General features: G+C 46.3%; 1 protein-coding gene and 2 pseudogenes across 1 annotated transcript; 1 reads left to right on the top strand and 2 right to left on the bottom strand.

The window, feature by feature from the left end:
• Window positions 1–2,291: 2,291 nt before the first annotated feature.
• LOC129540760 (intelectin-1-like) lies at window positions 2,292–8,519 on the top strand. Its single transcript, XM_055402145.2, has 8 exons — window positions 2,292–2,393; window positions 2,652–2,715; window positions 3,347–3,454; window positions 4,400–4,647; window positions 4,974–5,132; window positions 5,509–5,629; window positions 6,662–6,765; window positions 8,316–8,519. Exons 1-8 carry the CDS (start codon window positions 2,382–2,384, stop codon window positions 8,466–8,468), a joined length of 969 nt encoding a protein of 322 aa, XP_055258120.2. The 5' UTR covers window positions 2,292–2,381; the 3' UTR covers window positions 8,469–8,519.
• A 3,052-nt stretch (window positions 8,520–11,571) lies between these two features.
• Window positions 11,572–12,192, bottom strand: LOC129540454 (large ribosomal subunit protein uL13 pseudogene; annotated as a pseudogene).
• An 11,162-nt stretch (window positions 12,193–23,354) lies between these two features.
• LOC129540453 (non-selective voltage-gated ion channel VDAC2 pseudogene) lies at window positions 23,355–24,394 on the bottom strand (annotated as a pseudogene).
• Window positions 24,395–27,159: the final 2,765 nt, after the last annotated feature.

The raw sequence follows: 27,159 nt of genomic DNA, 5'->3' as shown, positions 1-27,159 counted from the left end.
CTAAAGGAGATCAATCCTGGGTGTTCATTGGAAGGACTGATGCTAAAGCTGACACTCCAATACTTTTGCCACCTCATGCGATGAGTTGACTCACTGGAAAAGAGTCTGATGCTGGGAGGGATTGGGGGTAGGAGGAGACAGGGATGGCAGAGAATGAGATGGCTGGATGGCATCACCGACTCGATGGACACGAGTTTGAGTGAACTCCGGGAGTTGGTGATGGACAGGGAGGCCTGGTGTGCTGTGGTTCATGGGGTCGCAAAGAGTCAGACACGACTAAGCGACTGAACTGAACTGAACTGAGTGGTCCTTTCCCACGTCTGCAGCAAGCAGCAGAGATGTACGGGAGGCAGGTCAGTCCTCCCTCCATCTCTCCCTCCAGCCCTGCCCTCTCTGGAAACAAATACAGAGGTTTTGATGTAGTAGAGTGCACGGGCACGTGTAAGTTATTAACAATGTTCCAGGCCTTGGATAGATAGCGTTTTGTACAGGTGTAAGGCATTTGCCTTCCTCTGCACTGAATAAGCTAGATGGCTCCTGCACCTTGGACAGCAAAGAGATGTGGGGCTGGAGGCCCAGGAGTAAGAGGAAGAAGTTTCCTGAACATAAGTATGTGACCTGGAGAGCAGCCCCAGCAGCAGAGGTGATGGAAATGAGGTGTCAGTGGTCAGCCAGAGCCTGGACAGAGCTGAAAGGAGTCATGCTGACATGGGTGTGGAATGGTGAAATCTAGTTGTAAGCTATGATAAACCTAGACAGTGTATTAAAAAGCAGAGACATCACTTTTCTGACCCTGTAGTCCATATAGTCAAATATGGTCAAATGTCCATATAGTCAAAGCTATGGTTTTTCCAGTAGTCATGTACAGATGTGAGAGTTGGACCATAAAGAAGGCTGAGCACTGAAGAACTGGTGCTTTTGAACTGTGGTGCTGGAGAAGGCTCTTGAGAGTCCCTTGGACTGCAAGGAGATCAAACCAGTCAATCTGAAAGGAAATCAACCCTGACTATTCATTGTAAAGACCGATGCTGAAGCTGAAGCTCCAATAATTTGGCCACCTGATGCAAACAGCTGGCTCATTGCAAAAGACCCTGATGCTGGGAAAGGTTGAAGGCAAGAGGAAAAGGGGATGATGGAGGATGAGATGGTTTGATGGCATCTCTGATTCAATAGAGATGAGTTTAAGCAAATTCTGGGAGTTACTGAGGGACAGGGAAGCCTGGCTTGCTGCAGTACATGGGATCGCAAAGAGTCGGACATCACTGAGTGACTGAACAACAACAAGAGCATCCCCTGGGGATTTGGGGCTTCAGTGTGGACAGGAAATCTCCTAATAATGGGAGGCAATGAAAGCTAGAGAAAATTCAGTCTGATGACTGCTGGCTGAGCTGAGTAGAACTCCGAGGCCAGCGGACCCTAGCAAAGTACCTGTTACATTAAAGAGGGTTAACGATAGAAGTTGATAATTGCACTGTGGCTAATATGAGATTATCTGTATTGGGAAAGGACATGCTTATCTAGGGAAGAGGCCTTCGCATATGCAACTGATTCTCAACATGCTAAAGAAAGAAAGGCTGTGTGAGTTTGTGTATGGGCAGAGAGAGAAGGCACAGGTGCTAAAGCAAATTGGGTAAAAAAACTATCGGTGAATCCAGGTAGAAGCTATGTGTGTCTTTTCACTATTCTTATTTTTGCAATATTCTGTAAATTTTCAAACATTTTAGCCTCCAAATTAAAACAGAATGACATGACAGTGTGGCACATGTCATAATTAGGGTGACAAAGTCCATAGTAGGCCAGGGGAGTATCCATCAGCTATGACTGCGGTGTCAAGGCAGGCTTCATGGAGAAGTTTCAGGAGAGACTGGAAGGATGATGACCTGACAGAGGTGTGTGAGGCCCTGGAGCATCTGATTGAAGTGGGAGCAGGACAGGCTGCAGGGAAGAACCGTGAGGTCTCGTCCATCCTGAGAGTCTGTTACGGAAGGGAACACTGTGTGTGCTCTGAGCCAGCAGGGCTTGCCCTCCTCATGGTGAGTGTCACCTGTGTGACCACGAATGCTGCCTCCTGCCCCTCCAGACAGTTACACAATTCTTCTCTATGCCGGGGCTGAGGCTCAGGGACCTTCAAGGGAAGAAAGCCTGAGGGAGGGGCTTGCAGACCAACGTGGGCTGGGATGGGCAGGGCCCACATGCTTTGCTCTCCCCATAAAGGCTCAGCACTTCACTCATGTCACGACTCTCTGCAGAGGCTGTTGCTCTGAGTCTCCACCTGGCAGGGAACTCTCAGCTCCTGGCATCTGCGAGAAAGGAAGGGGATAGCCCTCCGTGCTGTGAGGAAGCTGAGTCTGAGACAAGATCCTAGTGTGTGGGGAGCCACGATGCCAGCTCAGGTCTGATCTTGGTCTCAGGAATGGGGAGTTTCAGAGAAAAGAACGTGCGGTCCCTTAAGGATTTGAGGGTTGGATGAGGTGGGTTCTATTCCAGGAGGTTCGAGAATGCTCAGAATCCCATCACTTTCCATTTGAGGTTTCCATATGCAGAAAGTTCAGAGATCATAATGGGAAGATGAAAATCGATGGATCAGTAAGGGTGGAACAGAGAGAAAGAATGAACCCGCCAATGATGTTCTGCACCTCCTTTCTTCTTAGGGGCCAGGTGCCAGATTCTCCCTCCTGCTGTTCCTCTCTCTGGCTGCCAGAGGCCGGGGTGCAGGTAAGTCACTCAGGGGCAGCAGTTTCATCAGCTCACCCAGGTACACAGTGGAGCAGAGGGAGTGGAGCTGGGCTGGATGCTGATGTCCTGGCCCAGAGGGGGAGTCGTGGAGATGCAGAGAAGTCAAACTTTGTGGGCAAATTGAGCTGTGGCCTGGTGTTGATTGCTGGTCTCTCTGGATGTTTGGTCTGAAGCTAAGGTCTGTCCTGGGCCTCAATCTGTGCCTCTGTGTGGCTGAGGGGGCTCAGGGGAGTCATAGTGATGAAGACTGCTTTCCTCTAGCTGCTCCTGCTCCTATGGCCTTGGCCTTGGGGTTCCCCGAGGGTGCTTGGTGGTCAGGGCTGTGTCCCGGGAACATCCTTCCCTAGTCCTCATCCTCACAATTCCATTTATCACAGTAGGCATAATGAGAGTTTTCATGTTTGACTGGTTGTGGAGAAGAATGCAAGTTCAATTAAACCTGTACTAGACTGTGGTTCAGCTGGTCTTAGCAGAGAAGACACTGACCCCTGGGGCTGCAAAGCCCAGTGATGAACCTGGGAAGGGGAAAGGAGCTGGGAGTCAGTGACCAGGAAGGCTGTAGTGAGGCATGCGACACTATTAATGAGAATTATCCTCACATCCTCTGCAGTGACCCCTTCTGTTGCGAAGTTCTGGGGGAACAAAACCTGTGCCCCTTTCCTCTCCTTCCTGCCCAGAAGCTGCAAGGAAATCAAAGAAAGTTGCCATACAGCAGGTGGTGAGTAATAAACCAACTCAGCATCCTTTCCTTTTGGCCCCTTTTTCGCTACAGATCCTGGTCATGGAGATCAAAAGGGGTGTGCCTACCACTCCTGTTTGCTCTGATCCATCTTCCAGCCTAGAACATTTCCAGTGGGAATTTTGAGGCTTTTGGGTCCCATCTAATTTTAGGAGATATGATTTTCTGAACACCGGGAGAATGTACTGTTCCTGGTGACTCTTAGCTTGGTGACCAGAGCTCTGATGACTATAAGATTTTCTCCTTCTTGTAAGTAAGCTAAATAGTTAGTCTTGCCCCAGTGTCATAGATTCTGGTAGGCAGAGACATAGAACTTTATTACTCACTATCACAGAAGTAGCCAGAGCATCAGCTTTTTCCTGTGCTGTTTCTCCAGCCCCGTCCCATCACAGCAATGTGAAGAGGTCCAGGAGATATCTGCACATGTAATTTGTTTGCCAAGCAGCTCATGAATTGGAGTCATCAAGCAAGTACAGACCTTTTCTGATATTATAGCTTATTTTCTCTGGGACTGAGTATAAGGAGGAACTCTGCACTTAGGGAATCTGAACCTCATAAAATGGGCAGTGACCATGCCTGCCCTTAGCTCTGAGTTGCAGAGGCCACATCCTGATGTGGACTTGAGATGTGGTCAGGTGCTGTTATCAGGCCTCGAGTGGTCAGAAGGAGGCTCTATCCAGAGGGAGAGACCATCTCTGTCTTCTCGGATGTTTGCTCTATAAAGTCTTTTTGAAAAGGAAGCATGGAACAAAGGCAGTAAGTGTCCCTGCTCTTAGATGACCCACAGAGAATTGTCTTCCAACAAGTGGGTATGTGTGGGAGCCTTCAGGATACATTTCTGACTTCTCAGAGTCTTTCTGGTTGTGGGCTTGAGATGGACCCTATGCTCTCAGACAGGGGGTCTCTGACTGGTTCCCTTTGCAGATGGCCTGTATCACCTCCGCACTGAGAATGGGGTCATCTACCAGACCTTCTGCGACATGACCTCTGGGGGCGGCGGCTGGACCCTGGTGGCCAGCGTCCATGAGAACAACATGCGTGGGAAATGCACGTTGGGCGATCGCTGGTCCAGTCAGCAGGGCAACAGGGCTGACTACCCAGAAGGGGACGGCAACTGGGCCAATTACAACACGTTTGGGTCTGCAGAGGCGGCCACCAGTGATGACTACAAGGTACTGAGCACCCAGGTGGAAAGCATGGGGAGTGGGGTGTGGCTGGAGCAGAGCATGTGGAAGGGAGGGTGGGAATTGGGGATGTGGAGGTGGGGCTGGAGAATAAGAAAGACAGAAGGCCGTGTCTTGAATCACAGCTTCCTCCCACCAAGGCTGTTTGGGTGGTGGGGCCTCATTGTCTGCTGGAGGAGGGTGGGTTTCTGAGCACTGCTGGGCACCTGTCCCCCTGAAGCCCAGAGCTCCCAGCTCAAGTGAGGGTTGTGTGTGTCTGACTTGGCTGGTGGCACCTCCCGGGTCAGTAAGGCTTACAGTGTGTCCCTCTGCAGAACCCTGGCTACTATGACATCCAGGCCCAGGACCTGGGCATCTGGCACGTGCCCAACAAGTCCCCCCTGCAGCACTGGAGGAACAACTCCCTGCTGAGGTACCACACCAACACTGGCTTCTTCCGAAGACTGGGGCATAATCTGTTTGGACTCTACCAGGTACATGGGGCTGCTGGCTGGGGGTTGGGGGTTGTCTTTTGGTGAACAGAGAGCCAATGTTTTGGATGAGGAGTAAGTCTGGTCTGTTAATTGCACTAAGAGGTACCTCTCCTTGGCTTTCTCCTACCTCTGGGTCTCTGTGAACTAGTGTGCTGCCTCTCAGAGGAGCTGTGAGCCAGGAAGCACAAGAAACTGGGGGAAGAAGGGGGTAGGTAAAGAAGGAGAAATCAATGGTCTTGAGGCTGGTTAGGTTCTGAGCTATGAGTGGGGGTGGCAAAGAATCACTAATAATAATGCCACCCAAGGGCATTAAATCCTCTACTTCCCAGTACAGCAGCATCTCTACTCGCCTCAATCTGTATTTTGGTCCCTGTAGAAATACCCAGTGAAATACGGAGCAGGGAAGTGCTGGACTGACAACGGCCCAGCCATTCCTGTCGACTATGACTTTGGTGATGCTGAGAAAACTGCATCTTATTATTCACCAAATGGTCAGCGTGAGTATCTCCTTCCAAAACCCAGTCATCAATCCTTCACTGCACTCTTGGGGAAAGGGTAAATAACAACATTTAATGATTGCCGGCATCTATGGAACACATATCAATACAACACACCAAACTGTTTTCTAGAAAGTTGACATGGTTTTGTGTTATTTAATCATCCTGAAAAATCTATGGAGTTAGAATTACTGTCCTCTCCGTTGTAGAGAATACAAAGCCAGACTTCTTAATCAATATACTGTGTGACATAATAGTTAATGAAAGAGGCAAGTTAGTGTTCCCAGGTGAGAACCACTTGGAAAGTAGTGAGAAAAATTTGGTTTTGTTATGATGGATAGCTATTATTTGAAGGAAGACATTTTTTCAGCATGATAAAACAGGAGATGTGGGTTTGACACCTCAGTAGGAAAGGTCCCCTGGAGAAGGAAATGGCTACCCACTCCAGTATTCTTGCTGGGAAAATCTCTAGGACACAGCAACCTGGCGGGCTGCAGTCTATGGCGTCACAAAAAGTCAACCACGACTGAGAGACTAACACTACTAAAGCCATAGAACGTTAATGTTTGGTGGGAAAATGTGAACCATCAGTTTTTACATTTACTATTTCAATGAAAGCAGGTAATGGTAGGTAGGGCAAATAAAGTCATGGTAATTGGATAAGCAGTGTGCTAACAGAAGCCGATGGCCATTTCTGATCATTGCTTATTCCTCCTGGACCTCTGGAGGTCTTCTTGCTGATCTCTCAGTGGACTCTAATTTCTCCTGTGAGCCCCAGGCAGACAACTGACTGTTGTGAACATGAGCCTTGGTCTTCTTACCTCAGATGGAAGGAGGTTCCTTTCCAGCCAAATTCAGAGCCAGGATGTAGCAGCTGCTGTCCACAGATGTGCTGGGTTTCATTCCCTAAGCTTGGAGTGCTGGGCTATAACCAGACCTGTTGATTTAGGGAATCTCTGGGCTGGTGAAAGGGAAATTGTTTTCAGTTCATCTTTTGAATACTTAGGCCTTTCTCTGCCTCTTCTTTTCCAGGAGAATTTGTTGCGGGATTTGTCCAGTTCAGGGTGTTTAACAATGAGGGAGCAGCCAATGCTCTGTGTGCTGGGATGAGGGTCACCGGCTGCAACACTGAGTTCGTGAGTTTGGGGACGATCCCTGGCTTGTGCGTGTGTCTGTGTCTGTGTGTGTGTGCGTGCATGTGTGCGCGTATGTGTGTGTGTGCGTGCGTGTGTGCGTATGGGTGTGTGTGCGTGGGTGTGCGTGTGTGAGCGTACGTGCGTTTGTGTGTGTGTGTGCATGCGTGTGTATGTGCGTGCTTGCGTGTGTGCGTGCATGTGTGCGTGCGTGTGTGAGTGTGCATGTGTGTGTGTGCACGCGTGTGTGTGTGCACGCGTGTGTGTGTGCACGCGTGTGTGTATATGTGTGCATAGGAACACTTGATTGGGATGTTTTAATGTATATCTCCTTGGCTTGCATTTTATTCTTTTTTAAATTTTTCCTTATTTATTTATTTATTTTTTATTGGAGGCTAATTATTTTACAATATTATATTGGTTGGTTTTGCCATACATTGACATGACTCTGCAGGAAGGTGACATCTTTGCTGAATCTCAAAGGATGTGTGTAGAGTTCAACAGGCAGCAAAGGGCAGAGTAGTGTCCTTGAGCATGGGTGATTAACATGTTCTAAATCACTGGGCTTTGATAGACTGTGGTGTGTTGAGCGGGCAGTGAGCTGTTGTGTAAACTGTATCATGGTATGCACATGGTGTAGAATCAAGAGCTGATGCTGGAAATACTTGCAAGAAGTAGGGCAAGGAGGGGCTTTTGCATTATGTTCAGGACACAGAGTTTATGTTATAGGTGATGGGACACCTATAACCTGATGTTATGGGAAACATCAGAGGAGTTTGAACAGATTAGTGACCTGATCACTTTGGGGATATGGATTCAAGATCATGGAAATAAAAGTCAATGAGACCATCAGGCAGGTGTAAAGGTGCAGATGTGAAATAGTGAGGACTTGAGGCAGGGTGGCCTTGATAAATTTGAAAGAGCAAGCATGGATGCATAGACAGTGAAATCAGCAGTTCTTGATAATTAAATGAACATGGGGGATGGGAAGTGAAAGAGGCAACAGACCTCAGGGTTTTGTTTTGGGTGACTGAGTGCTATCAATTAAGATGGGTGACAAGAAGAGAAATAGATTCAAGGGCAGCAAGAGAGCGAATTAGTTTTGTTTTGCTTAAGTGGAGTTTTAGATCTAGTGACATGTAGGTGGAGACATTCACAGGGCAGTTGGATATGGAGTTTCAAGCCCAGAAAATACCAGACTGGTCTTCCAGACTTAGGAGTATATCTTGACAACATATGATTATGCTGGTTCATTGGAGAAGACAGACCATCATCGGGAGAGTGAGGTGTGGACAGAATTGTGAGGAGTGAATAGCCTTTGGGGGATCCACTGAGGAAAAAGGGTGGTTGAGGGGTCTGAGAATAAGCATGAAGGAAGGTAGAAAGGAATTCAGGAAAGCATGGTTTCAGAGTCCACTGGAGGGAAAGGTTTTTTCAGGTGAGGGGTCAAGGCAAGTAGGAAGAAGACCAAACTTACAGGGGATTTGACCATTAAGAGCTCACTGGTGTGTTTACAGCCAGCCCCTCACTGTGTCTTCTCCCTGACCCCCCAGCACTGCATTGGCGGAGGAGGATACTTCCCAGAGGGCAATCCAGTGCAGTGTGGGGATTTCTCCTCCTTTGACTGGAACGGATATGGAGCTCACCAGGGTTACAGCTCCAGCCGGGAGATCACTGAGGCAGCTGTGCTCCTGTTCTACCGCTGAGAGCTGTGTGGTGTGAGACGCGGAACCCAGCTCCTAAACCCAGACCCTCAGAAATGGATAAATGGAGTGCTAACAATGAGGGAGGGGAATAAACTACATCACTGTGTGCACTTTGTGACTCTCAGTTTGTTTTAATTCCTTTTACAAGCTGAAACCTGGAGTGATGTTTACAATAACGCCTCGTAAGCTGGTGATTTCCACTTTAGACTTTCGGAGTTTGGAACGTCTCATCTCAGGTATCCCAGACACACAGTTGCTTCTCTTTCTAGGGAACCCCTGTGTGAGACTGAGGAGCAGGGAAAAATCATTCTTAATCTTCCTACCATTCTGTTATTGGTTAGTCAAATCAAGCTCTCTGCATAAGTATCTTAAAGAGGAAAAGCTGATTATTATTTAGTTTCAGTAGAGAAAAAAGAAATTGAGGTCACAGCTGTCCATTTCCTTTATTCCTCCAGTTTTGACAGTTGGGACAGTGTCTCTAAAATGATTTGGTACTATTTGCAACATCTCTGTTTGGGGGAGGGTTCTCACAATACAAGGCAATTCACTGACACCTAAATAGTGGGATGTCCTACACCTCAACTCCTTTTTGACCCAACCCACCAGGAGATGGCGTCAGATCCCCATGTGAAGGGCTCAGTCCTACAAGTCTGTCCCTTGAATCCCCTACTCTAGACACCAGTTGCAAGTCCAGATTGTCACCTGTGCTTTGACTGACTGGCTGTAGATTGGAGGTTCCAGTGAATCCTTCTTTGGATTCAATTAAATTGCTAGAGTGGCTCAGAGAACTCAATGAAACATTTTACCTACGAGATGATAAGTTTATTAGAAAAGGGTATAACTCAGGAACAGCCAGACGGAAGAGAGACAGCTGGAGCCAGTACAGGTGAAGGGCCCAGAGTTTCCTTGCCCTCTCTGAGCACAGCGTTTCTTCCCAATCTCCACATATTCACCAACCCTGAAGCTCTCTAAACCATATACTTTTGGGGTTTTACACAGACTAGTTTGAGTAAATCATTGACTGGGGAAATTGATTCAACCTTCCAACCCTCTGCTCTTCAGGAGAGTCAGGGTGAATGGGCTTGAAAGTTTCAACCCTCTCATTTCAAGGCAGATTCTAACTTCATTAACATGACTGAAGATCTCTTAGGCAGAGTCTGAAAGTAGCCCATTCCAACTGAACTAGAATTGTTGGTTTTTGCAAAAACAGAAGCAGTGGGTCCAGACTGATATTATCTGCGATGTTCGAATAAGTCCAGCTGGTACCTAGTACCCAAGCAAGATTCACCCAAGTGTCAAGATAAATTTCTTTCTGATAAATTGATCCTCCGAATTCTGTCCACAGAATCACACCAGAGCTTGTAGCTGGATGTCCCCAGTCTGTAATGCATTGTAAAGTTATCCCTTGTCAGCTTGGATTTGGCACTGTCCCAGGTCATGGGATGGAATCCAAAAGCCAGACCTCACAGTCAAAGACAGTTGAATCATGGATTGCAGGTTCATCAAAATCCTAGTCAACATCACAAACACACTCTCTTGTAAGAAGACTTGATTTTACCATTTTCTTTACCATGTTAGTGTGAGAAGGTAGTACCAAACTCAGACTCAAACTTTGACGAATCTGGGTCTCATTTGTGATTTAGTTCTGTCCCCAGAGTGTTGTCAGTGTTGCGTGGTTCTGTGCTTGACCATACAGTGTGTGTATTTGGTCTGCAAGCTGCCAGGAACGTGGCCTGTGCGTCAGATGATTCCGGTGCTGAGCATTCCCTGTCAGTGCGTCGTTTTGTCTTCACATCGTGACAACACCAAACCAAATCCTTCCTTGATAATCTCTTTGGCAGATTTGCCAAGGTCAGCATGTGTAGATGAATGCACATTGCTCACACACAGAGTTCTGTGTATAGGTCTGATGGCAAGTCTGTGAGAAGAGTTGGTCCGGTGTCTCCTCAGGTGAGTTCTGCAGCCACAGCTGAGGCCATAGGGTTTGCTCTGGGTTGAGCAGCAGCTATCCTGGCTGGAGGGTGAAGTGAAAGCCCTGCGGTTGTTCTTGGCTAAACTTGATTTGTATGGTAGTTGGTCAATGATAGTTAAGGTACAGTTGACCCTAGAACAATGTGTGGATTGTGGTCACCAATCCTCCAAACAGTCTAAAATTCACATATAACTTATGGTTGATCACTGGACTCTTGAGAGTCCCTTGGACTGCAAGGAGATCCAATCAGTCCACTCTAAAGGAGATCAATCCTGGGTGTTCATTGGAAGGACTTATGCTAAAGCTGAAACTCCAATCCTCTGGCCACATGCGACGAGTTGACTCACTGGAAAGACTCTGATGCTGGGAGGGATTGGGGGCAGGAGAAGAAGGGGACGACAGAGAATGGGATGGCTGGATGGCATCACCGACTCGATGGACATGAGTTTGAGTGAACTCCAGGAGTTGGTGATGGACAGGGCCTGGCCTGCTGTGATTCATGGGGTCACAAAGAGTCGGACACGACTGAGCGACTGAACTGAATTGAATGAATCTTTCCCCTTACTAGCTCATTCCAGATTTCTATCCTTCTCCTTTATCCCTTCTTTCTTACTCCTTTTTGTTACCTCTTTCCTTATTTCTCTCTCTTTATGTCAGATTGCTACAAATCCCAGCTTGAATCTACTAGGTGTGTAAAGCCAATCTACTGATGCAGGACTGTGGTGAAGGAAAGTGCAGCATTTAACGCAGACACTAAGCAAGGATTTCGGGTAGCTAATCCTCAAATCCTGGACCCTGAACTCCCCACTGGATTTCAGGGAAAAATATTTAAAGGCAGGATGGGTAAGAGGATTGTTGTATGCAAGATCAACAAGTGGACACTCTTCTGATTGGTTGTTGGTAGGGTAATTGGGACTCAACATCATCAACCTTCTCCAACTGATCTGGAGTCTACCTGCTTGTGGTCAGCCCCCAGTTACCTTCCTCCATCTGTTGTGGGTTTCATTATCTGCAAATCATCTTGAAGGATATGGCTCAGAAGAGATTTGTCATCTGGAAGGAATATGTTTGGAGTACTGGCAAACTTCTGTTTCTTTTCTCTTGAAAATTCAACAGTCATTTTTATGGGTCTCAGGCTAGGAATCCATGGGTCTTGAGGACCTCGGTGAATTTGTCAGTTTTTTTCTCTATGTTCTTTTCAGTTTGCTTCTGTAGCCTCATGAGCTGCTTCCCCCTCCCCCTCCCCACTAATGGATGTTGCTCTTCTTTCTCTTCTCCTCCAGGGTGGTTGCTACTGCCTGGTACTTCCAATCAGCCTCATGAGCCAGGTGCCCTAGGCAGGAAAACTTGCACATAGGTGTCAGATGCACATAGATGTCAAGATGTCACCCTGAGGATGGCAGGGATCACTGTCCAATTTTTCATGTCATAAGGTGGTGGGATCCCATCAAGTACCTTGAGGTGGTCCAGAGTGGCCTGGCCTGGCCTGGTCTTGGGGGTACCATATCTCACACTGTCAGCCAGAAGATGCAGTTGGGGGTTTGGATTTGGGAAGGGTTGGTGTTTATCTGCTTGTGGAGGAAAGTCAGGCACTTCAACTTGTTTCTGTAGAAACTGCCAGGAAATATTGATTCCCCAGCAGTGCAGGAATACCACCTTCTGGCCCAGAAGCACCTTCTTGGCCAGGGTGGCTGCCAGGTAGGCCAGGAGATGGCCTCAGCTGTCAAACGCCAGGACCTGCCCCTCCGCCATCTTTGGCAGTTGTGTGGGAAAGAAACTTTTGTTACTTAAACAGGATAGTGACTCTATAGGTATTCACTTTCATAATTCATTAAACTGTCTATTTATGCTTTCTATCCTTTTCTGTATGTGTATTATTTTTTTACAATAAAGTATTTTTTAAAAACAATAAATCCTAAATAGTTCACTGGGAGAAGCTGGACTGGATGCAAGTTTGGAATGGGGCAGCTTTAAGTCACACTATTCTCTCTCCACACAGACACAGACTGATAATTTTCTTTTTCCTAAAGTACATTTCGAATTATGCTGTTATGGACTGGTGATTGGTGATGAATCTAAATTCACAAAAAACAATACTCTCTCATAATCAAATATTTATTTACTCTTTTACATTCTTACTAACCGTTGACTGTGAGGATCACAATAAACTGGAAAATTCTTCAAGAGATACCACCTGACCTGTCTCCTGAGAAATCTATATGAAGGTCAGGAAGCAACAGTTAGAACTGGACATGGAACAACAGACTGATTCCAAATAAGGAAAGGAGTACATCAAGGCTGTATATTGTCACCCTGTTTATTTAACTTATATGCAGAGTACATCATGAGGAATCATGGGCTGGAAGAAGCACAAGCTGGAATAAAGATTGTCGGGAGAAATATCGATAACCTCAGATATGCAGATGACTCCACCCTTAGGGCAGAAAGCAAAGAAGAGCTGAAGAACCTCTTGATGAAAGTGAGAGAGTGAAAAAATTGGCTTAAAACTCAACATTCAGAAAACCAAGATCATGGCATCTGGTCCCATCACTTCACGGCAGATAGATGGGGAAGCAATGGAAACAATGAGAAACTTTATTTTTTGGACTCCTAAATCACTGCAGACAGTGACTGGAGCCATGAAATTAAAAGACGATTGCTCCTTGGAAGAAAAGTTATGAAAGACCTGCTGCTGCTGCTGCTAAGTCACTTCAGTCGTGTCTGACTCTGTGCGACCCCATAGACGGAAGCCCACCAGGCTCTGCCGTCCCTGGGATTCTCCAGGCAAGAACACTGGAGTGGGTTGCCATTTCCTTCTCCAATGTGTGAAAGTGAAAAGTAAAAGTGAAGTCGCTCAGTTATGTCTGACTCATAGTGACCCCATGGACTGCAGCCTACCAGGCTCCTCCGTCCATGGGATTTTCTAGGCAAGAGTACTGGAGTGGCTTGCCATTGCCTTCTCCAATGAAAGACCTAGACAGCATATTAAAAAGCAGAAACATTACTTTGCTGACAAAGGTCCGTCTAGTCATAGCTATGGTTTTTCCAGAAGTCATGTATGGATGTGAGAGTTGGACTATAAAGAAAGTTGAGCACTGAAGAATTGATGCTTTTGAACTGTGTGTTGGAGAAGACTCTTGAGAGTCCCTTGGACAGCAAGGAGATCCAACCAGTTCATCCTAAAGGAAATCAACCCTGAATATTCATTGGAAGGACTGATGCTGAAGCTGAATCTCCAATACTTTGGCCACCTGATGCAAAGAACTGACTTACTGGAAAAGACCCTGATGTTGGGAAAGATTGAAGGCGGGATGAGAAGTGGATGACAGAGGATAAGATGGCTGATTGGTATCACCAATTCAATTGACATGAGTTTGAGTAAACTCTGGGGGTTGGTGATGGACAGGGAGGCCTGGTGTGCTGCAGTCCATGAGGCCAAAAAGAGTTGGACACGATTGAGTGACTGAACTGAGCTGAAACTTCCTCCACCCTGGAAACATTTGCAGCATGTTACCACACCTATTCCAGCCTCAAACTTTTCCATGTCTCCCCAGTTGAGGCTGTCCTGTACTGGAAAGATCTGTTGGCTGCAATTGCCATCTCCTAACATTTCCCTCACTTTCTTCAGCTTCTCTTCATGTCCAGTGCTCTAATGTTCCTTGCTGCTTCTACAGTTTCCTTCTTAGCTTATCTCCCTGACTCCTAACTTTGGCCCACAGGAAGTTCAGAGATGAGAGAAATTGATCTACAGGGCACAAGGGAACAAAATGGAAAAGGAAAAGTGGAGAGGGCAGGTGCCAGGCATTCTCATAATCCCACTGACCAGCAGCAGTGGGTCACTCTTCCTTTCAGGTATGTGAGAACTGTGACTCTAAAGCACATCCTGACAGCCTGTTTCCAGGACCACTTCTGATGCTTTTTATCTTAGCCTGTGTCCTCCACACATGGAAACCTGAGGCAAAGATGAAAGTGCCAACAGATTAGCTCTATGCCAATTCAGAAAGATAAGGACCAGGAAAAAAAGCAATGAAGAAAAGCCTCAGGAACTCTGTGATGTATGATCACTCTGCCTGTCTTTCTTTCTTTTGCAAATTAGAATTCTTTTGATACATATATGCTAAAATACCCATCTGGTTCTGCTGCATTCAGTTCAGTTCAGTTCAGTCGCTCAGTCATGTCCGACTCTCTGCGACTCCATGAATCACAGCATGACAGGCCTCCCTGTCCATCACCAACTCCCGGAGTTCACTCAAACTCATGTCCATCGTCGTCCCCTTTTCCTTCCGCCCCCAACCTTTCCCAGCATCAGAGTCTTTTCCAGTGAGTCAACTCGTCGCATGAGGTGGCCAAAGTATTGGAGTTTCAGCTTTAGCATCAGTCCTTCCAATGAACATCCAGGATTGATCTCCTTTAGAATGGACTGGTTGGATCTCCTTGCAGTCCAAGGGACTCTCAAGAGTCTTCTCCAACACCACAGTTCAAAAGCATCCATTCTTTGGCGATCAGTTTTCTTCACAGTCCAACTCTCACATCCATACATGACCACGGGAAAAACCATAGCCTTGACTAGACGGACCTTTGTTGGCAAAGTAATGTCTCTGCTTTTTAATATACTATCAAGGTTGGTCATAACTTTCCTTCCAAGGAGTAAGCGTCTTTTAATTTCCTGGCTGCAATCAGCATCTGCAGTGATTTTGGTACATATGTGCTAAAATACCCATCTGGTTCTGCTGTGTTATTTGCCCTAAAAAGGCGGGGTGAGGCAGAGTGAAGAATCCCAGTGCATCTGAGTGAGCCTTTCCACAAAGTAGAGAATGCTAACCCTGTCCCCAGACTGTTATCCCTCTTGCTGTTCCCAGCCCCCAATTCCTGCAGCAGGAAACCCTGTGGTCTGGCCCTGGCACTGGGAGAGTAGAAGGCACCTGAAGGGCTAGGTGAGTGAATGAGGATGCATGACCTTTGAAACATGACACTGCAGTGTTGGGAGCAGGCTCTGTGTGGCTTGGGCAGCTAACTGGGCCTCCTGCTCTGTGGCACAGGTGTGTGTGGGATAGCCACTCCTCCAGGAGCAAGGAAGCCTCTGTCTCAAAATTGTTTCTGGTACAAAATAAATGTACCGGATACATAAGGTGTGGTGGTACAAAGGCCAGGCCACCCTCCCTCCCGAGACCTCAGATCATGGCAGCACAGGTGAGTCGGGTGGGGGTGCTGCTGCTCTGGGAGGACTCGCAGGAGCATCTAGAAGGAAGCACAGTGAGTTTGTGAGTTTGTGTGTGCATTTAGAGAGAGGGAATATGTGATAAAGCAAATGGGGTGAAATATGAAAAAATACCATTCACATTCTTGCTAAACCTCCTCCACCTTGCAAACATTTCCTGTGGATTTTTTTCAAAAAAAAGATGAATTTAGGTAGAGACTATATGGATTTTTAAAGTAATATTGTTACTTTGGCAATGTTCTGTAAATTTTCAATTATTTCTTGCCCAAAAGTAAATGAAAGAATGACATGACAATGTGACGTACCACACTTGGGGATTGGAGAAAGTCCAGTAGTAGGACAGTGATGCGTCCATCAGCCTTGCCTGGGGATGGGGGTGTCAAGGCAGGCTTCTGGAGAAGTTTCAGCAGAGACTGGAAGGATGACGACCTGACAGAGGTGTGTGAGGCCCTGGAGCTTTGACTGAGGTGGGAGCAGGACAGGCTGAAGGGAAGAACCGTGAGGTCCCGTCCATCCTGAGAGTCTGTTACGGAAGGGAACACTGTGTGTGCTCTGAGCCAGCAGGGCTCGCCCTCCTCATGGTGAGTGTCACCTGTGTGACCAAGAGTGCTGCCTCCTGCCCCTCCAGACAGTTACACAATCCTTCTCATTGTCGGGGCCAAGCCTCAAGAACCTTCAAGGGAAGACAGCTTGAGGGCACGGCCTGCAGCCCAATGTGGGCTAGGCTGGGCAGGGCCCACACTTTGCTCTCCCCAAAATGCTCAGCATTTCACCCACCTCAGACTCTCTGCCGGAGAAGGCAATGGCAAGCCACTCCAGTACTCTTGCCTAGAAAATCCCATGGATGGAGGAGCCTGGTAGGCTACAGTCCATGGGGTCGCCAAGAGTCAGACATGACTGAGCGACTTCACTTTCACTTTTCACTTTCACACATTGGAGAAGGAAATGGCAACCCACTCCAGTGTTCTTGCCTGGAGAATCCCAGGGATGGGGGAGCCTGGTGGGCTTCCGTCTATGGGGTCACACAGAGTCGGACACGACTGAAGTGACTTAGCAGCAGCAGCAGCAGCAGACTCTCTGCAGAGGCCACTCTAAGTCTCCACCTGGCAGGGAACTCTTGGCTTCTGGCATCTGTGAGGACAGAAGGAGGAGCTCTCTGTGAAGTGACAAATCTGTTTTGAGTCTGAGACAAGATCCAAGTGTGTGAGGAACCACAATTCCAGTTCCCTGGTCTTAGTCTCAGGGATGGAGAGATTCAGTGAAAGAAACCCACGGCCCCTTAAGGCTTCATAGGGTTGGATGGGGTGGGGGCTATTCCAGGAGGTTCCTGAATGCCTAGAAGGCCATCACTTTCTGTTGAGTTTTCCTTACTAGGAAGTTGACGGAACAAGATGAGGGCAAGAGAACGGATGGACTAACCTTTTGCATGTCCCTTAGAGGACATGGCCCAGATTCTGCCTCCTGCTTTTCCTCTCTGTGGCCACCAGAGGTCCGAGTGCAGGTAAGTCACTCAGGAGCCACTGCTTCTTCAGCTCACCCAAGTGTGCCCCCAGGTGGAGCTGAGGCAGTACAGCTGGGTAGGAGGCTGATGTTCTGGCCCAGAGAGGGAGTCATGCAGATGCAGAGAAGTCACACTTTGCAGCTGACAGAGCTGTGATCTGGGTGCTGATTGCCTGGCCTCTCTGGATCTGATCTGAAGCTAATGCATGTCCTGGGGCCCCACTTTGTGCCTCTGGGTGGCTGAGGGAGCTCAGGGAGCTCAGGAGAGCTGTGGAGGAGAGAGCACTTCCTTCTAGTTGCTCCTGCTCCTATTGCCTTGGCCTCAGAGTTCCCAGAAGGAGCTGGTGAGGGTTGTGGCAATGAGCAACCTTGTCTAGTTCCCCATCCTCTCAAGTCCAAAGGTCACAGTAGAAGTAATGATACTTTTTATTTTTAATTAGCTGAGCAGAAGAGTGCAAAGGTCAAGCATGTACTAGACCATGGTCAGCTAGTCTTACCCGAGAGCATCCTGACCTTTGTGGCTTCACAGTCCAGTGATGAACTGGTGAAGTGGGCAGGGACTGGGAGATGATGGCCTGGAAGGCTGGTGTGAGCAGCTTCAGACTCTTAGAGAATTATATTTGCATCCTTTAGCAGCATCCCATTCTCCTGAGACATTTTGCAAGAGCAGAACCTGTGCTCCTTTCTGGTCTTTACTGCCTCAAAGCAGCAAGGACATCTAAGAAAGTTGTGGTGAAGCAGGTGGTAAGTAATAAACCAATCCAGGATCCTCTCATTTTAATATTTTTAAGCTGAACAGATCCCCATCATGGAGATGAAGAACAGTGTGCCCGTCTCTTCTATCCTGGTGACTCTTGAGCAGTGATGAGCGTCAGATTTCCCCCCTTCTTCTAAGCTAAAGAATTAGCCACTCACAGTTTCATAGATGCTGGCAGAAAACAGGAAACTCCTGGCAGTGTGGCAAGGAAATTTATTATTCATACCAGTCACCAGAGAATCAGATTTTTCTTGTGCTGGTTTCCTGAGCCTCAATCCCAACAGAGGAATGGCAACAGGGCCAGGAGACAGCTGCACAGGTAGTTTGTTTGCCAAGCAGGCTGACAAATTCGGCTTGTCAAGAAACAGCAGAGTTTTTCCTATCAGAGAATTTATTCTGTGAAGGATTGGGTCCAGGAGAGGAACTCTGCACTTAGAGAATCTGAAGCTCATATAATGTGCAGTGACCATGAGAGAGCAGCCAATGCCCCATGTGCTGGAATGAAATTCACTGGCTGCAACAACGAGCAAAGGCTGGACAACACAGAAAATGACCTGTCCGTGTATGTGTGCGTGAGAGGGCACCCACCCTATGGAGTACGATGATATGCTTCTCCATGGCTTGCATTTTTCCTCTTCTGCTGATATTTCATGAACATAATTTTTAAAGTGTTACTATCCCTTTTTAATTGAAATTCAACTGACACTGAACATTATATTAATTTCAAGTGTATACCATAATAATTCTATATTTTTATACATTTCATATGATCGGTATAATAAGTCTAGTCCACACCCACAAGCATATATAGCTACAATTTTTTTTCTTGTGATGAGAAATTAATATCTATTCTCTCACAACTTGTCAATGTACAATATATATTAGTCACCATTCTGTACAATATATCCCCAGGACCTATTTCATAATTGAAAGTTTTTATCTTTTGACCACTGGACATAATTTCCTGTATTGAAGTCTAATTTGTTTGCATTCTCATGTATGACTAGTACTTTTACATTGTGTTCAATAAGCATTTCCATATGTTGAGGTCATGAAGTTGTTCAATAAGCATTTCCATATGTTGAGGTCATGAAGTTGTTCTCCAATATTCATATTAACTGTAGAAGCTTTATGTTTTCACTGCTTTCCAGTCTTGTAGAAGAGAGCACCATAGTTGTGGTGACTGGAGACTGTCTTTGAGGGTCAGTTTTTGGCTGAGGGGGAGAAGAAGGAGTCAGAGCTCTAAGAATAATAAAGGTCCTTAGCACATTTTCCTCCACACCTGCCGCTCTGAGAAATGTGACCCTGAATGCCGGGAGCCAGCGAGGGAAATCCTACCCGTGGCAAAGGTCAATTGGGGAAGAGGCCTGACGGGCAAAGGCTAATCAGAACTCGAGGAACCCCCTGGACTTCCCTGAGCATCTACCCCAAAGAAAACCAGAGTCTGACTGCCTTACTATCTTACGCCTCTTACCAAGTCCTCTAATACTTACGGGGGCTTCCCCCCCAACCACCTTTCTCTGAAAACATTAATTCAGAGCTGTAGTTAAAAAGTTCTCCTCGGCTTAATAGGAGTGTTCCAATCCAAGCCCCTCTGATAGCTTTCTAACTTGCATGACAAGTTTGTCCGGGCTCTTACAACTATGAGTGTGACTGTTTATAGCCTTCCAGCCATGCAAGGACAGAAAGCCTAATATTCTAAAATACAGGAATCTGTTGAAGAAGTTAAAATCATTATAATAGTACTAAAAAAGATTTCATTGTTGAATCAATGCTTGCTGCAAAGTTTCCTCTATCTATTGTATCCTTGGAAATATATTAATCACATATAGAGAATATAAGTAGTAGCCTTTGATTTAACCACATCAGATCTTAAGTTAATAAATTCCTTTCTTGTAGCTCACTACACCTGTGCCTTATAGGAATGTAACTTTGTCATGTGTCTAGCACCTGACTTTAGGAAAATCATCTTAAAAGAATATAAGACTTTTTCTAGCTAACTAACTTTTGTTAGGAGAGAGGGCCATAAACTGTTAGCAGGCCCCCTGGCCAGAAAATGATGTAAACCACCTAAAACTTTTGTATATCATGAGACATACAAAAATGAGCCCTGATCCTGATAAGGGTCAAGACTGCTGACCCCGCATGATTTTGGCGTGACTCTATACCTCTCTTTCTCTATTTTTTATGTGCACAACTTAGGGTATAAAAACAGCACTGGAAAATAAAGTTTTGGGCCTTGCTCACTGAAGCTTGGTCTCCCCGTGTCGTTCTTTCTCTTTTTCCATCCTTTTCTCTATTCTCCTTTTTCTGGTTGAGATCCTTGGAGCGCTGGGCCCTCTGAGTTTACTTATCTGCCTGGGCTTCTAAGACCCACTCGAGGGGGTGCCCTGGTGGGGTGCCTCCAGCGATTCGAGAGGGCGCCTGCGGCCTACGTAAACAGAGCAAGCCCCGTGCTGGGGTTTTATTGGTTTCCAGCGTAAACCAAGGAATCAACAGCCCCTGTCTCTCTTTCTCTCTCTTTCTCTCTCTTTCTCTCTCTTTCTCTCTCTCTCTCGCTGACGCCGATGCCGTTCATCTCGAGGATACCCTGGGCCATATCGAGGCTGGTCCCCGATACCTGAAGTCAAGGACATCTTCACTGCCCCCTGCAGTTATTAGTCTGTCCATATGTCAGTCAAGATGCAGCAGCCGCGCCCTTGCGGAAGGGCCTCTCGCTGATATTCAGCGGATAATACAGATGTGGGCTTTGAGGAGGTAGGTGTTTCCCCCCCGCACTGGCTTCCACGGAGCCTTATCTTGTTCAGCAGTGCCCATTTGCATGTGCTGTGAGTTGTGCACGTGTGCTCAGGCGTGTCCAACTCTCTGCAACCCCACGGACCGTAGCCAGACAGGCTCCTCTGTCCTTGGAACTTTTCAGACAGAAATACCAGGGTGGGTTGCCTTTTCCTACTATAGTGGACCTTCCTGACCCAGAGATCCCACTCCCAACTCTGATGTCGCCTGCATTGGTAGGCAGATTCTTTACCACTGGGACACCTGGAAAGTCCCATTTGCATGTACCCCTGCAAAAACGGATTCTTTTAAAATGCATGATAAGTACTTACAAAGCAATAGATACCAGACATGCATAGCGACAGAGTCATTAAGGACCTCAGATGAAGTGGGACAGAGATATAAACGCTTGATGGCAATCTTCATGAGGTGTCACCTGTGGTAGCAACATAAATAAGGAGCCCTGGTTTATGACGATGGGCCATCACCCAGATAGTGAGGTGTGGGCAGAGCCCTGAGGAAAAGCACTTATGGGGAAGGTAGGCTAGCAGGCCTGAGGGCTAATACAACGGAAGTTCTAAAGGAATTCGGAGAAGTCCATTGTTTTGGAGTCTACTGGAGGAGTAGGTGTTATGGGCTGGTGGGGAGCAAAGCCAAGTAGGAACAGACTAAAGATTCTGATTCGAAGATTCAGGGCTTGTTGGTGCCCACAGTCAACCCCTCACTGTGTCTTCTCCCTGCCCCCCAGCACTGCATCGGCGGAGGAGGATACTTTTCAGAGAGCAGTCCCTTGCAGTGTGGGGATTTCTCCTCCTTTGACGGGAATGGATACAGAGCTCACTGGGGTTACAGCTCCAGCTGGGAGATCACTGAGGCAGCTGCGCTCCTGTTCTACCTCTGAGAGCTGTGTGGTGTGAGACGCGGAAGCCAGCTCCTAAGCCCAGACCCTCAGAAATGGAAAAATGGAATGCTAACAGGAGGGAGGGGAATAAACTATGTCACTTTGTGGTTCTGAGTTTCTCTGAAATCATTTGTAAATTGACTGAGACCTAAACGGAGGTTTTAAAATAATGCCTTCTTTGAGTTGATTTCCTTTTTAGATGTTCTGAGTTTGGAACTTCAAGTCTTGGGTCCCAGACATAAGTTTAATCCTCTTTCTTTGGATTCCCTGAGGGAGATAAAGAACAGGGGATACCATTCCTTAATTTTCCTACCCTATCGTTATTGGTTAGTCAAATCAAGCCCTCAACATATACATCTTAGAGCAGAAAAGATAACTATTATTTAGATTCGGTAGGAAAAAAAGATTGAGGTCACACCTGCCATGTCCTTTATTTCTTAGGACAGTGTCCCTAAAATTATTTTAGTACTAATTGAAACATCTGTATGTTGGGGAAAGTTCTCACAACATCAAGCAATTCACTGACAACTAGCTGAGTGTCCTCCAACTCAACTCAAATTTGACCTGATCTACCAGGTCTAGTCAAGGCTATGGGTTTTCCAGCGGTCATGTATGGATGTGAGAGTTGGACTATAAAGAAAGCTGAGCGCCAAAGAATTGATGCTTTTGAACTGTGGTGCTGGAGAAGACTCTTGAGAGTCCCTTGGACTGCAAGGAGATCCAACCAGTCCATTCTAAAGGAGATCAATTCTGGGTGTTCATTGGAAGGACTGATGCTAAAGCTGAAGCTCCAACAGTTTGGCCATCTGATGCAAAGAACTGACTCATTTGAAAAGACCCTGATGCTGGGAAAGATTAAGGGCAGGAGGAGAAGGGAATGACAGAGGATGACATGGTTGGATGGCATCACCGACTCAATGGATGTGAGTTTGGGTAAATTCCGGGTGTTTGTGATGGACAGGGAAACCTGATGTGCTGCGGCTTATGGGGTCACAAAGAGTCGGACACTACTGAGCGACAGAACTGAACTGAAGTGAACCAAGAGAAATCCTCAGATCCCCAGGTGAAGGCTGCCTCTTGACGCATCCAATGCAGACACCAGCTGATATGGGGGTGACACGAGTACTACTGGATAAAGGCCAGTTTCTCTGGCTGTGAAACACTGGACATAGTACAGGACGCCTTCCCCAAATGCAGAGTGATCTAAAACATCAATGGTGCTGTGATCGAGCAACCCTGGATGGAGGGTTTTATCTTTACTTTTTTAAAAACAATTTTCACAAAGGTCAGTTTCATTTTGGTGATTAGTACATTTAACAGTTAAATAGATTTAAAAATGCAAGGTGAATGCATTTAAAAATGCTCCATGAATGCGGCATTGGTAACTAGATAGATAACCAATTTCACAAGAGACCAGGTAATATGAAATTGTCTAGACATTTAAAATATGGTTCTTGTGTAGATCATCCTTTGGTTTGATCACTGGGGCTCAGGGGTGTGTGCATTCATGCTAAGTCACTTCAGTCGAGTCCAACTCTTTGATTCCCCATGGACTGTAGTCTGCCAGTCTCCTCTGTCCATGAGATTCTCCAGGCAAGAATGCTAGAGTGGGTAGCCATGCCTTCCTCTAGGGGATCTTCCTGAGCCAGGGATCAAACCTTCATCTCGTATGCCTCCTGCATTGGCAGGTGGGTTCTTTACTGCTAGCACCACCCGGAAGCCCAGGAGGGGTAGTTAATCCTACTGATCACAGGGCAGTTGTGTTAAGACCCAATCTTCTGATATTCCTTCCCAGAGATTTCTACAGCTGGATGAACTTCCAACCCCAGAGAAAGGTCAAGTTCGTGGCCTCCAGGCAGTATGCTCTTCCTGTTTACCAGGACAATGTTAGGTTTACACCAGGTACAGAGGTTGAGTGTAGCCTACTCCAACTAAACTGGAGTTGTTGTTTTTTTCAGAAACAGAAGCAGTGAGATCCAAGTGATATTTAGTTGTAATGCCCAAATTAGTGCAGCTGGTACCTAATGTCTGAGCAACATCCACCCAAATGTCAAGAAGAATTTCTTTCTGATACATTGATGCTTCAAATTCTGTCCCCAGAATCAGTGACATTGTATTTAGTTGGAAGTCCCATCCTGTAGTGCCTTGCAAAGTTATTCCTTGTTAGCTTTGATTTGGCACTGTCCCAGATCATGGGCTGGCACACAGCAAGCCAGCCCTCACAGTCAAAGACAGTCCTCACTGTCAAAGAGAGCTGAACCATGGACTGCAGGCCCAGCAAAATCCGAGCCAGCATCACAACCAAGGTGTATAGACTCCCTTTTGTAAGAAGACTTGATGTTACCACTATTCTTTACCACGGTGCTGTGAGAAGGCAGCATCAAGTCTCAGACTCAAACCTTGTCAAATCTGGTCCTCATTGATAATTCAGTTCTGCTCCCAGAGTTCTGTCAGGGTTGCACTGTTCTGTGACAAGTTACACTGCATATGTGTCTGGTTTCCAAGTTCCCAGGAACTTGTGATAGTCGCTCAGTCATGTCTGACTCTTTGCGACCCCATGGACTGTAGACTGCCAGGCACCTCTGCCCCTGGGATTCTCCAGGCAAGAATACTGGAGCGGGTAGCCTTTCCCTTCTCCAGTCCCGGGAACTTGATCAGTGTCTGTATTAGATAATCCAAATGTGGAAAATTGTGTGTCAGTGCATGGTTTTGTTTTCTCATCCAGACAACCCCAAACCAATCCTTCCTTGAAAATATCTCTGGCAGATGTGCCAAGGTCAGCCTGTGACAGAGGAATACACATTGTTTACCCACAGCTCAGTGTGTTGGTTTCAAGACAAGACTGTGAGAAGGGGAAGTCTGGTGTCTCCTGAAGGAGGTAGTGTGCAGCCACAGCTGAGGCCACGGGCTTGCTATGGGTTGAGAGGCAGATGACCTGGAAAAGGGTGAACTGAAAGCCTCATAGCCGTTCTTGGCCACCTGACTTGTGTGGTAGTTGGTAAGCTGCTGTTAGTGTACAGGTGACCCTTGGACAACATGTGGGTTGTGGGCACCATTCTTCCTCAGAGTCGAAAATCCACATGTAAGTTATAGCTGATCATTTGTACCTGTAATTCCTCCACGTCGGAGCTTCCTCTGTGTTTGCGGTCCACATGTGCAGATTCAGCATCATGAATCGTGTAGTCTATATTATTTAATATTGGAAAATAAAACCAGGACAGTTTAAGTAGTAGACCAGGACAATTCAAAGCTGCTTTGCTCCAGGGTTAACTGCATTTCTTTTGTTTTTCTGGTGTCTTCTATTTTTTTTTTAACCTCCTTATTAAATCTCTGTTCTTACTCAGTTCAATTCAGTCGTTCAGTCATGACCATCTCTTTGTGACCTCATGGACTGCAGCACGCCAGGCTTCCCTGTCCATCACCAACTCCCAGAGCTTACTCAAACTCATGTTGGTGATGCCACCCAACCGTCTCTTCCTCTGTTGTCCCCCTCTCCTCCTGCCTTCAATCTTTCCCAGCATCAGGGTCTTTTCCAATGAGTTAGTTCTTCACATCAGGTGGCCAAAATTATGGAACTTCAGCTTCAGCATCAGTCCTTCTAATGAATATTCAGGATGGATTTCCTTTAGGATCGACCGGTTTGATCTTCTTGCAGTCCAAGGAACTCTCAAGAGTCTTTCCAATACCACAGTTCAAAAGCATCAATTCTTCAGCACTAAGCTTTCTTTATGGTTGAACTCTCACATCCATACATGACTCTTGGAAAAATCATAGCTTTGACTAGATGGACCTTTTTCGGCAAAGTAATATCTCTGCTTTTTAATATGCTGTCTAGCTTGGTCATAGCTTTTCTTCCAAGAAGCTAGTGTCTTTTAATTTCATGGCTGCAGTCACCATCTGCAGTGATTTTGGAGCCCAATAAAAGAAGAGAAAAGTAGGAAAAGAAGAAAATTTATTCCAAGAAAAGAAAATTTGTTCCTTACTAGCTCATTCTTGATTTTCCTTCCTGCTAATTTATTTTTTCTTCCTCTATTTATTTTAGTTACCTCTTGCCTTATTTCTGTCTTCTGAAATAAATTTGTCTACTGAACCAAACTTGAGTCTGCTGGCCTGTGTGCAAAAAAGCCAAGCTACTGACACAGGATTATGGTGAAGAAAAGTGCAGCATTAACTGCAGGTGACAGCAAGACGTTTGGATAGCTAACGTCACCCTTCTCCCCCCACTCATTGCTCATTGCCTCATTGGTTTTCAGGGAAAGAGTTTTAAAGACAGGGTGAGGAAGAATGTTGTGTGGTGCAGGATCAGCTAGAAGACAGTCTTCTGATTGGTTGCTAGTGAGGTAATTGAGGTTCAATATCGTCAGTCTTCCGGTTTCAGTGATCCGGACTCTACCTGCTTGTGTCAGCATATGGTTAACTTTTCTACCCAATGGAGGTTTTTGTATGTGCAAATGATCTTGAAGGATATGTCTCAGAAGGTATTTGTCATCTGGAAGGAACAAGTTTGGAGTTCTGACAAAATTTTATTTCTTATGGAGGTTAGTGAATCCATAGCATTTGCTTTTTAAAATTCACTAAATGGTATATTTTTGTTTTATATCCTTCTCTGTATGTGTTAATTTTACAATGAAGTTTTCTCTTTAGCATTAGACATAAAAAGTCACTTGGAGAAGCTGGGTTGGATGTAAGGTGAGGAAAGAGGAAAAATATCATTTTCCCTCTATGCACACACATACTGTCCATTTTCTTTTTTAGCCTAAAAAGTACATTTTGAGTTCTGTTGACAAGGATTGCTCTTTGGTGATGCATCTGAATTCAAAAAAGCAATAGTCTCTTGGAATCAATTATTTATTCCTTCTTTTAATTCTTCCAATCCTCCTCTACCCTTCAACAATTTCCAACCTGTCATTACACACAATCCAGCATCAAATTCCACCCTGTCTCCCCATTTTAGGCTGTCCTGTATTGGGGTGATCCCTTGGCTGCAGTCACTACCTCCTAATATTTCCCTCACTTTGCCCTGCTTCTCTTCATGGTCAGTACTCTAACAGTGTCTTGCTCCTTTTTCTACAGTTTCCTTCTTAACTTTTCTCCCTGTCTCCTATTTTCTGGTGCACAGGGATGTTCAGTGTGAGACAAATTGATCTACAGGGCACAAGAGCACAAAATGGGGAAGAGAAAGGTAGGGAGGGCAGGCACCCTGCGTTCACACAATCCCACTGGCCTGCAACAGCAGGTCACTCTTCCTTTCAGATATGTGAGCACTTTGATTCTAGAGTCCGTCCTCACAGCCTGTCTTCAGAACCATTTCTTTGTGTTTATCTTAGCCTGGGTCCTCTGCACGTGGCAACCTGAGGCAAAGATGAAAGTGCTAACTCTTGACTGTGGACCTGCTAGTGCAGAGAGGTGAGGAGTAGGAAACAATGGGAGAGATGAAACATATTAGACGCTGTGTGGTTTGTGACCATCCTGCCCGTCTCTGTGTACCGATTCGTGAAGAGATATGGAGGAAGCAGAGGGCTGACCCGAAGTCTGTCCCAAATCCCGTGGTGTGTTGTCTAGAATGGG

This window comes from Moschus berezovskii, chromosome 4, assembly GCF_049115385.1.
Source record: "Moschus berezovskii isolate FMDL1 chromosome 4, NW_MosBer_1.0, whole genome shotgun sequence".
NCBI lineage: Eukaryota > Metazoa > Chordata > Mammalia > Artiodactyla > Moschidae > Moschus > Moschus berezovskii.
Note: the sequence above shows the minus strand (reverse complement) of the source record. Positions and strands in the feature narration are given on the sequence as shown.

Bases quoted from the DNA above. Each gene is read 5' to 3' on its own strand.
- LOC129540760 (XM_055402145.2), top strand. The intron at 4,648-4,973 runs GTACTGAGCACC...GTCCCTCTGCAG, and splicing joins CCACCAGTGATGACTACAAG to AACCCTGGCTACTATGACAT. The intron at 6,766-8,315 runs GTGAGTTTGGGG...CTGACCCCCCAG, and splicing joins CCGGCTGCAACACTGAGTTC to CACTGCATTGGCGGAGGAGG.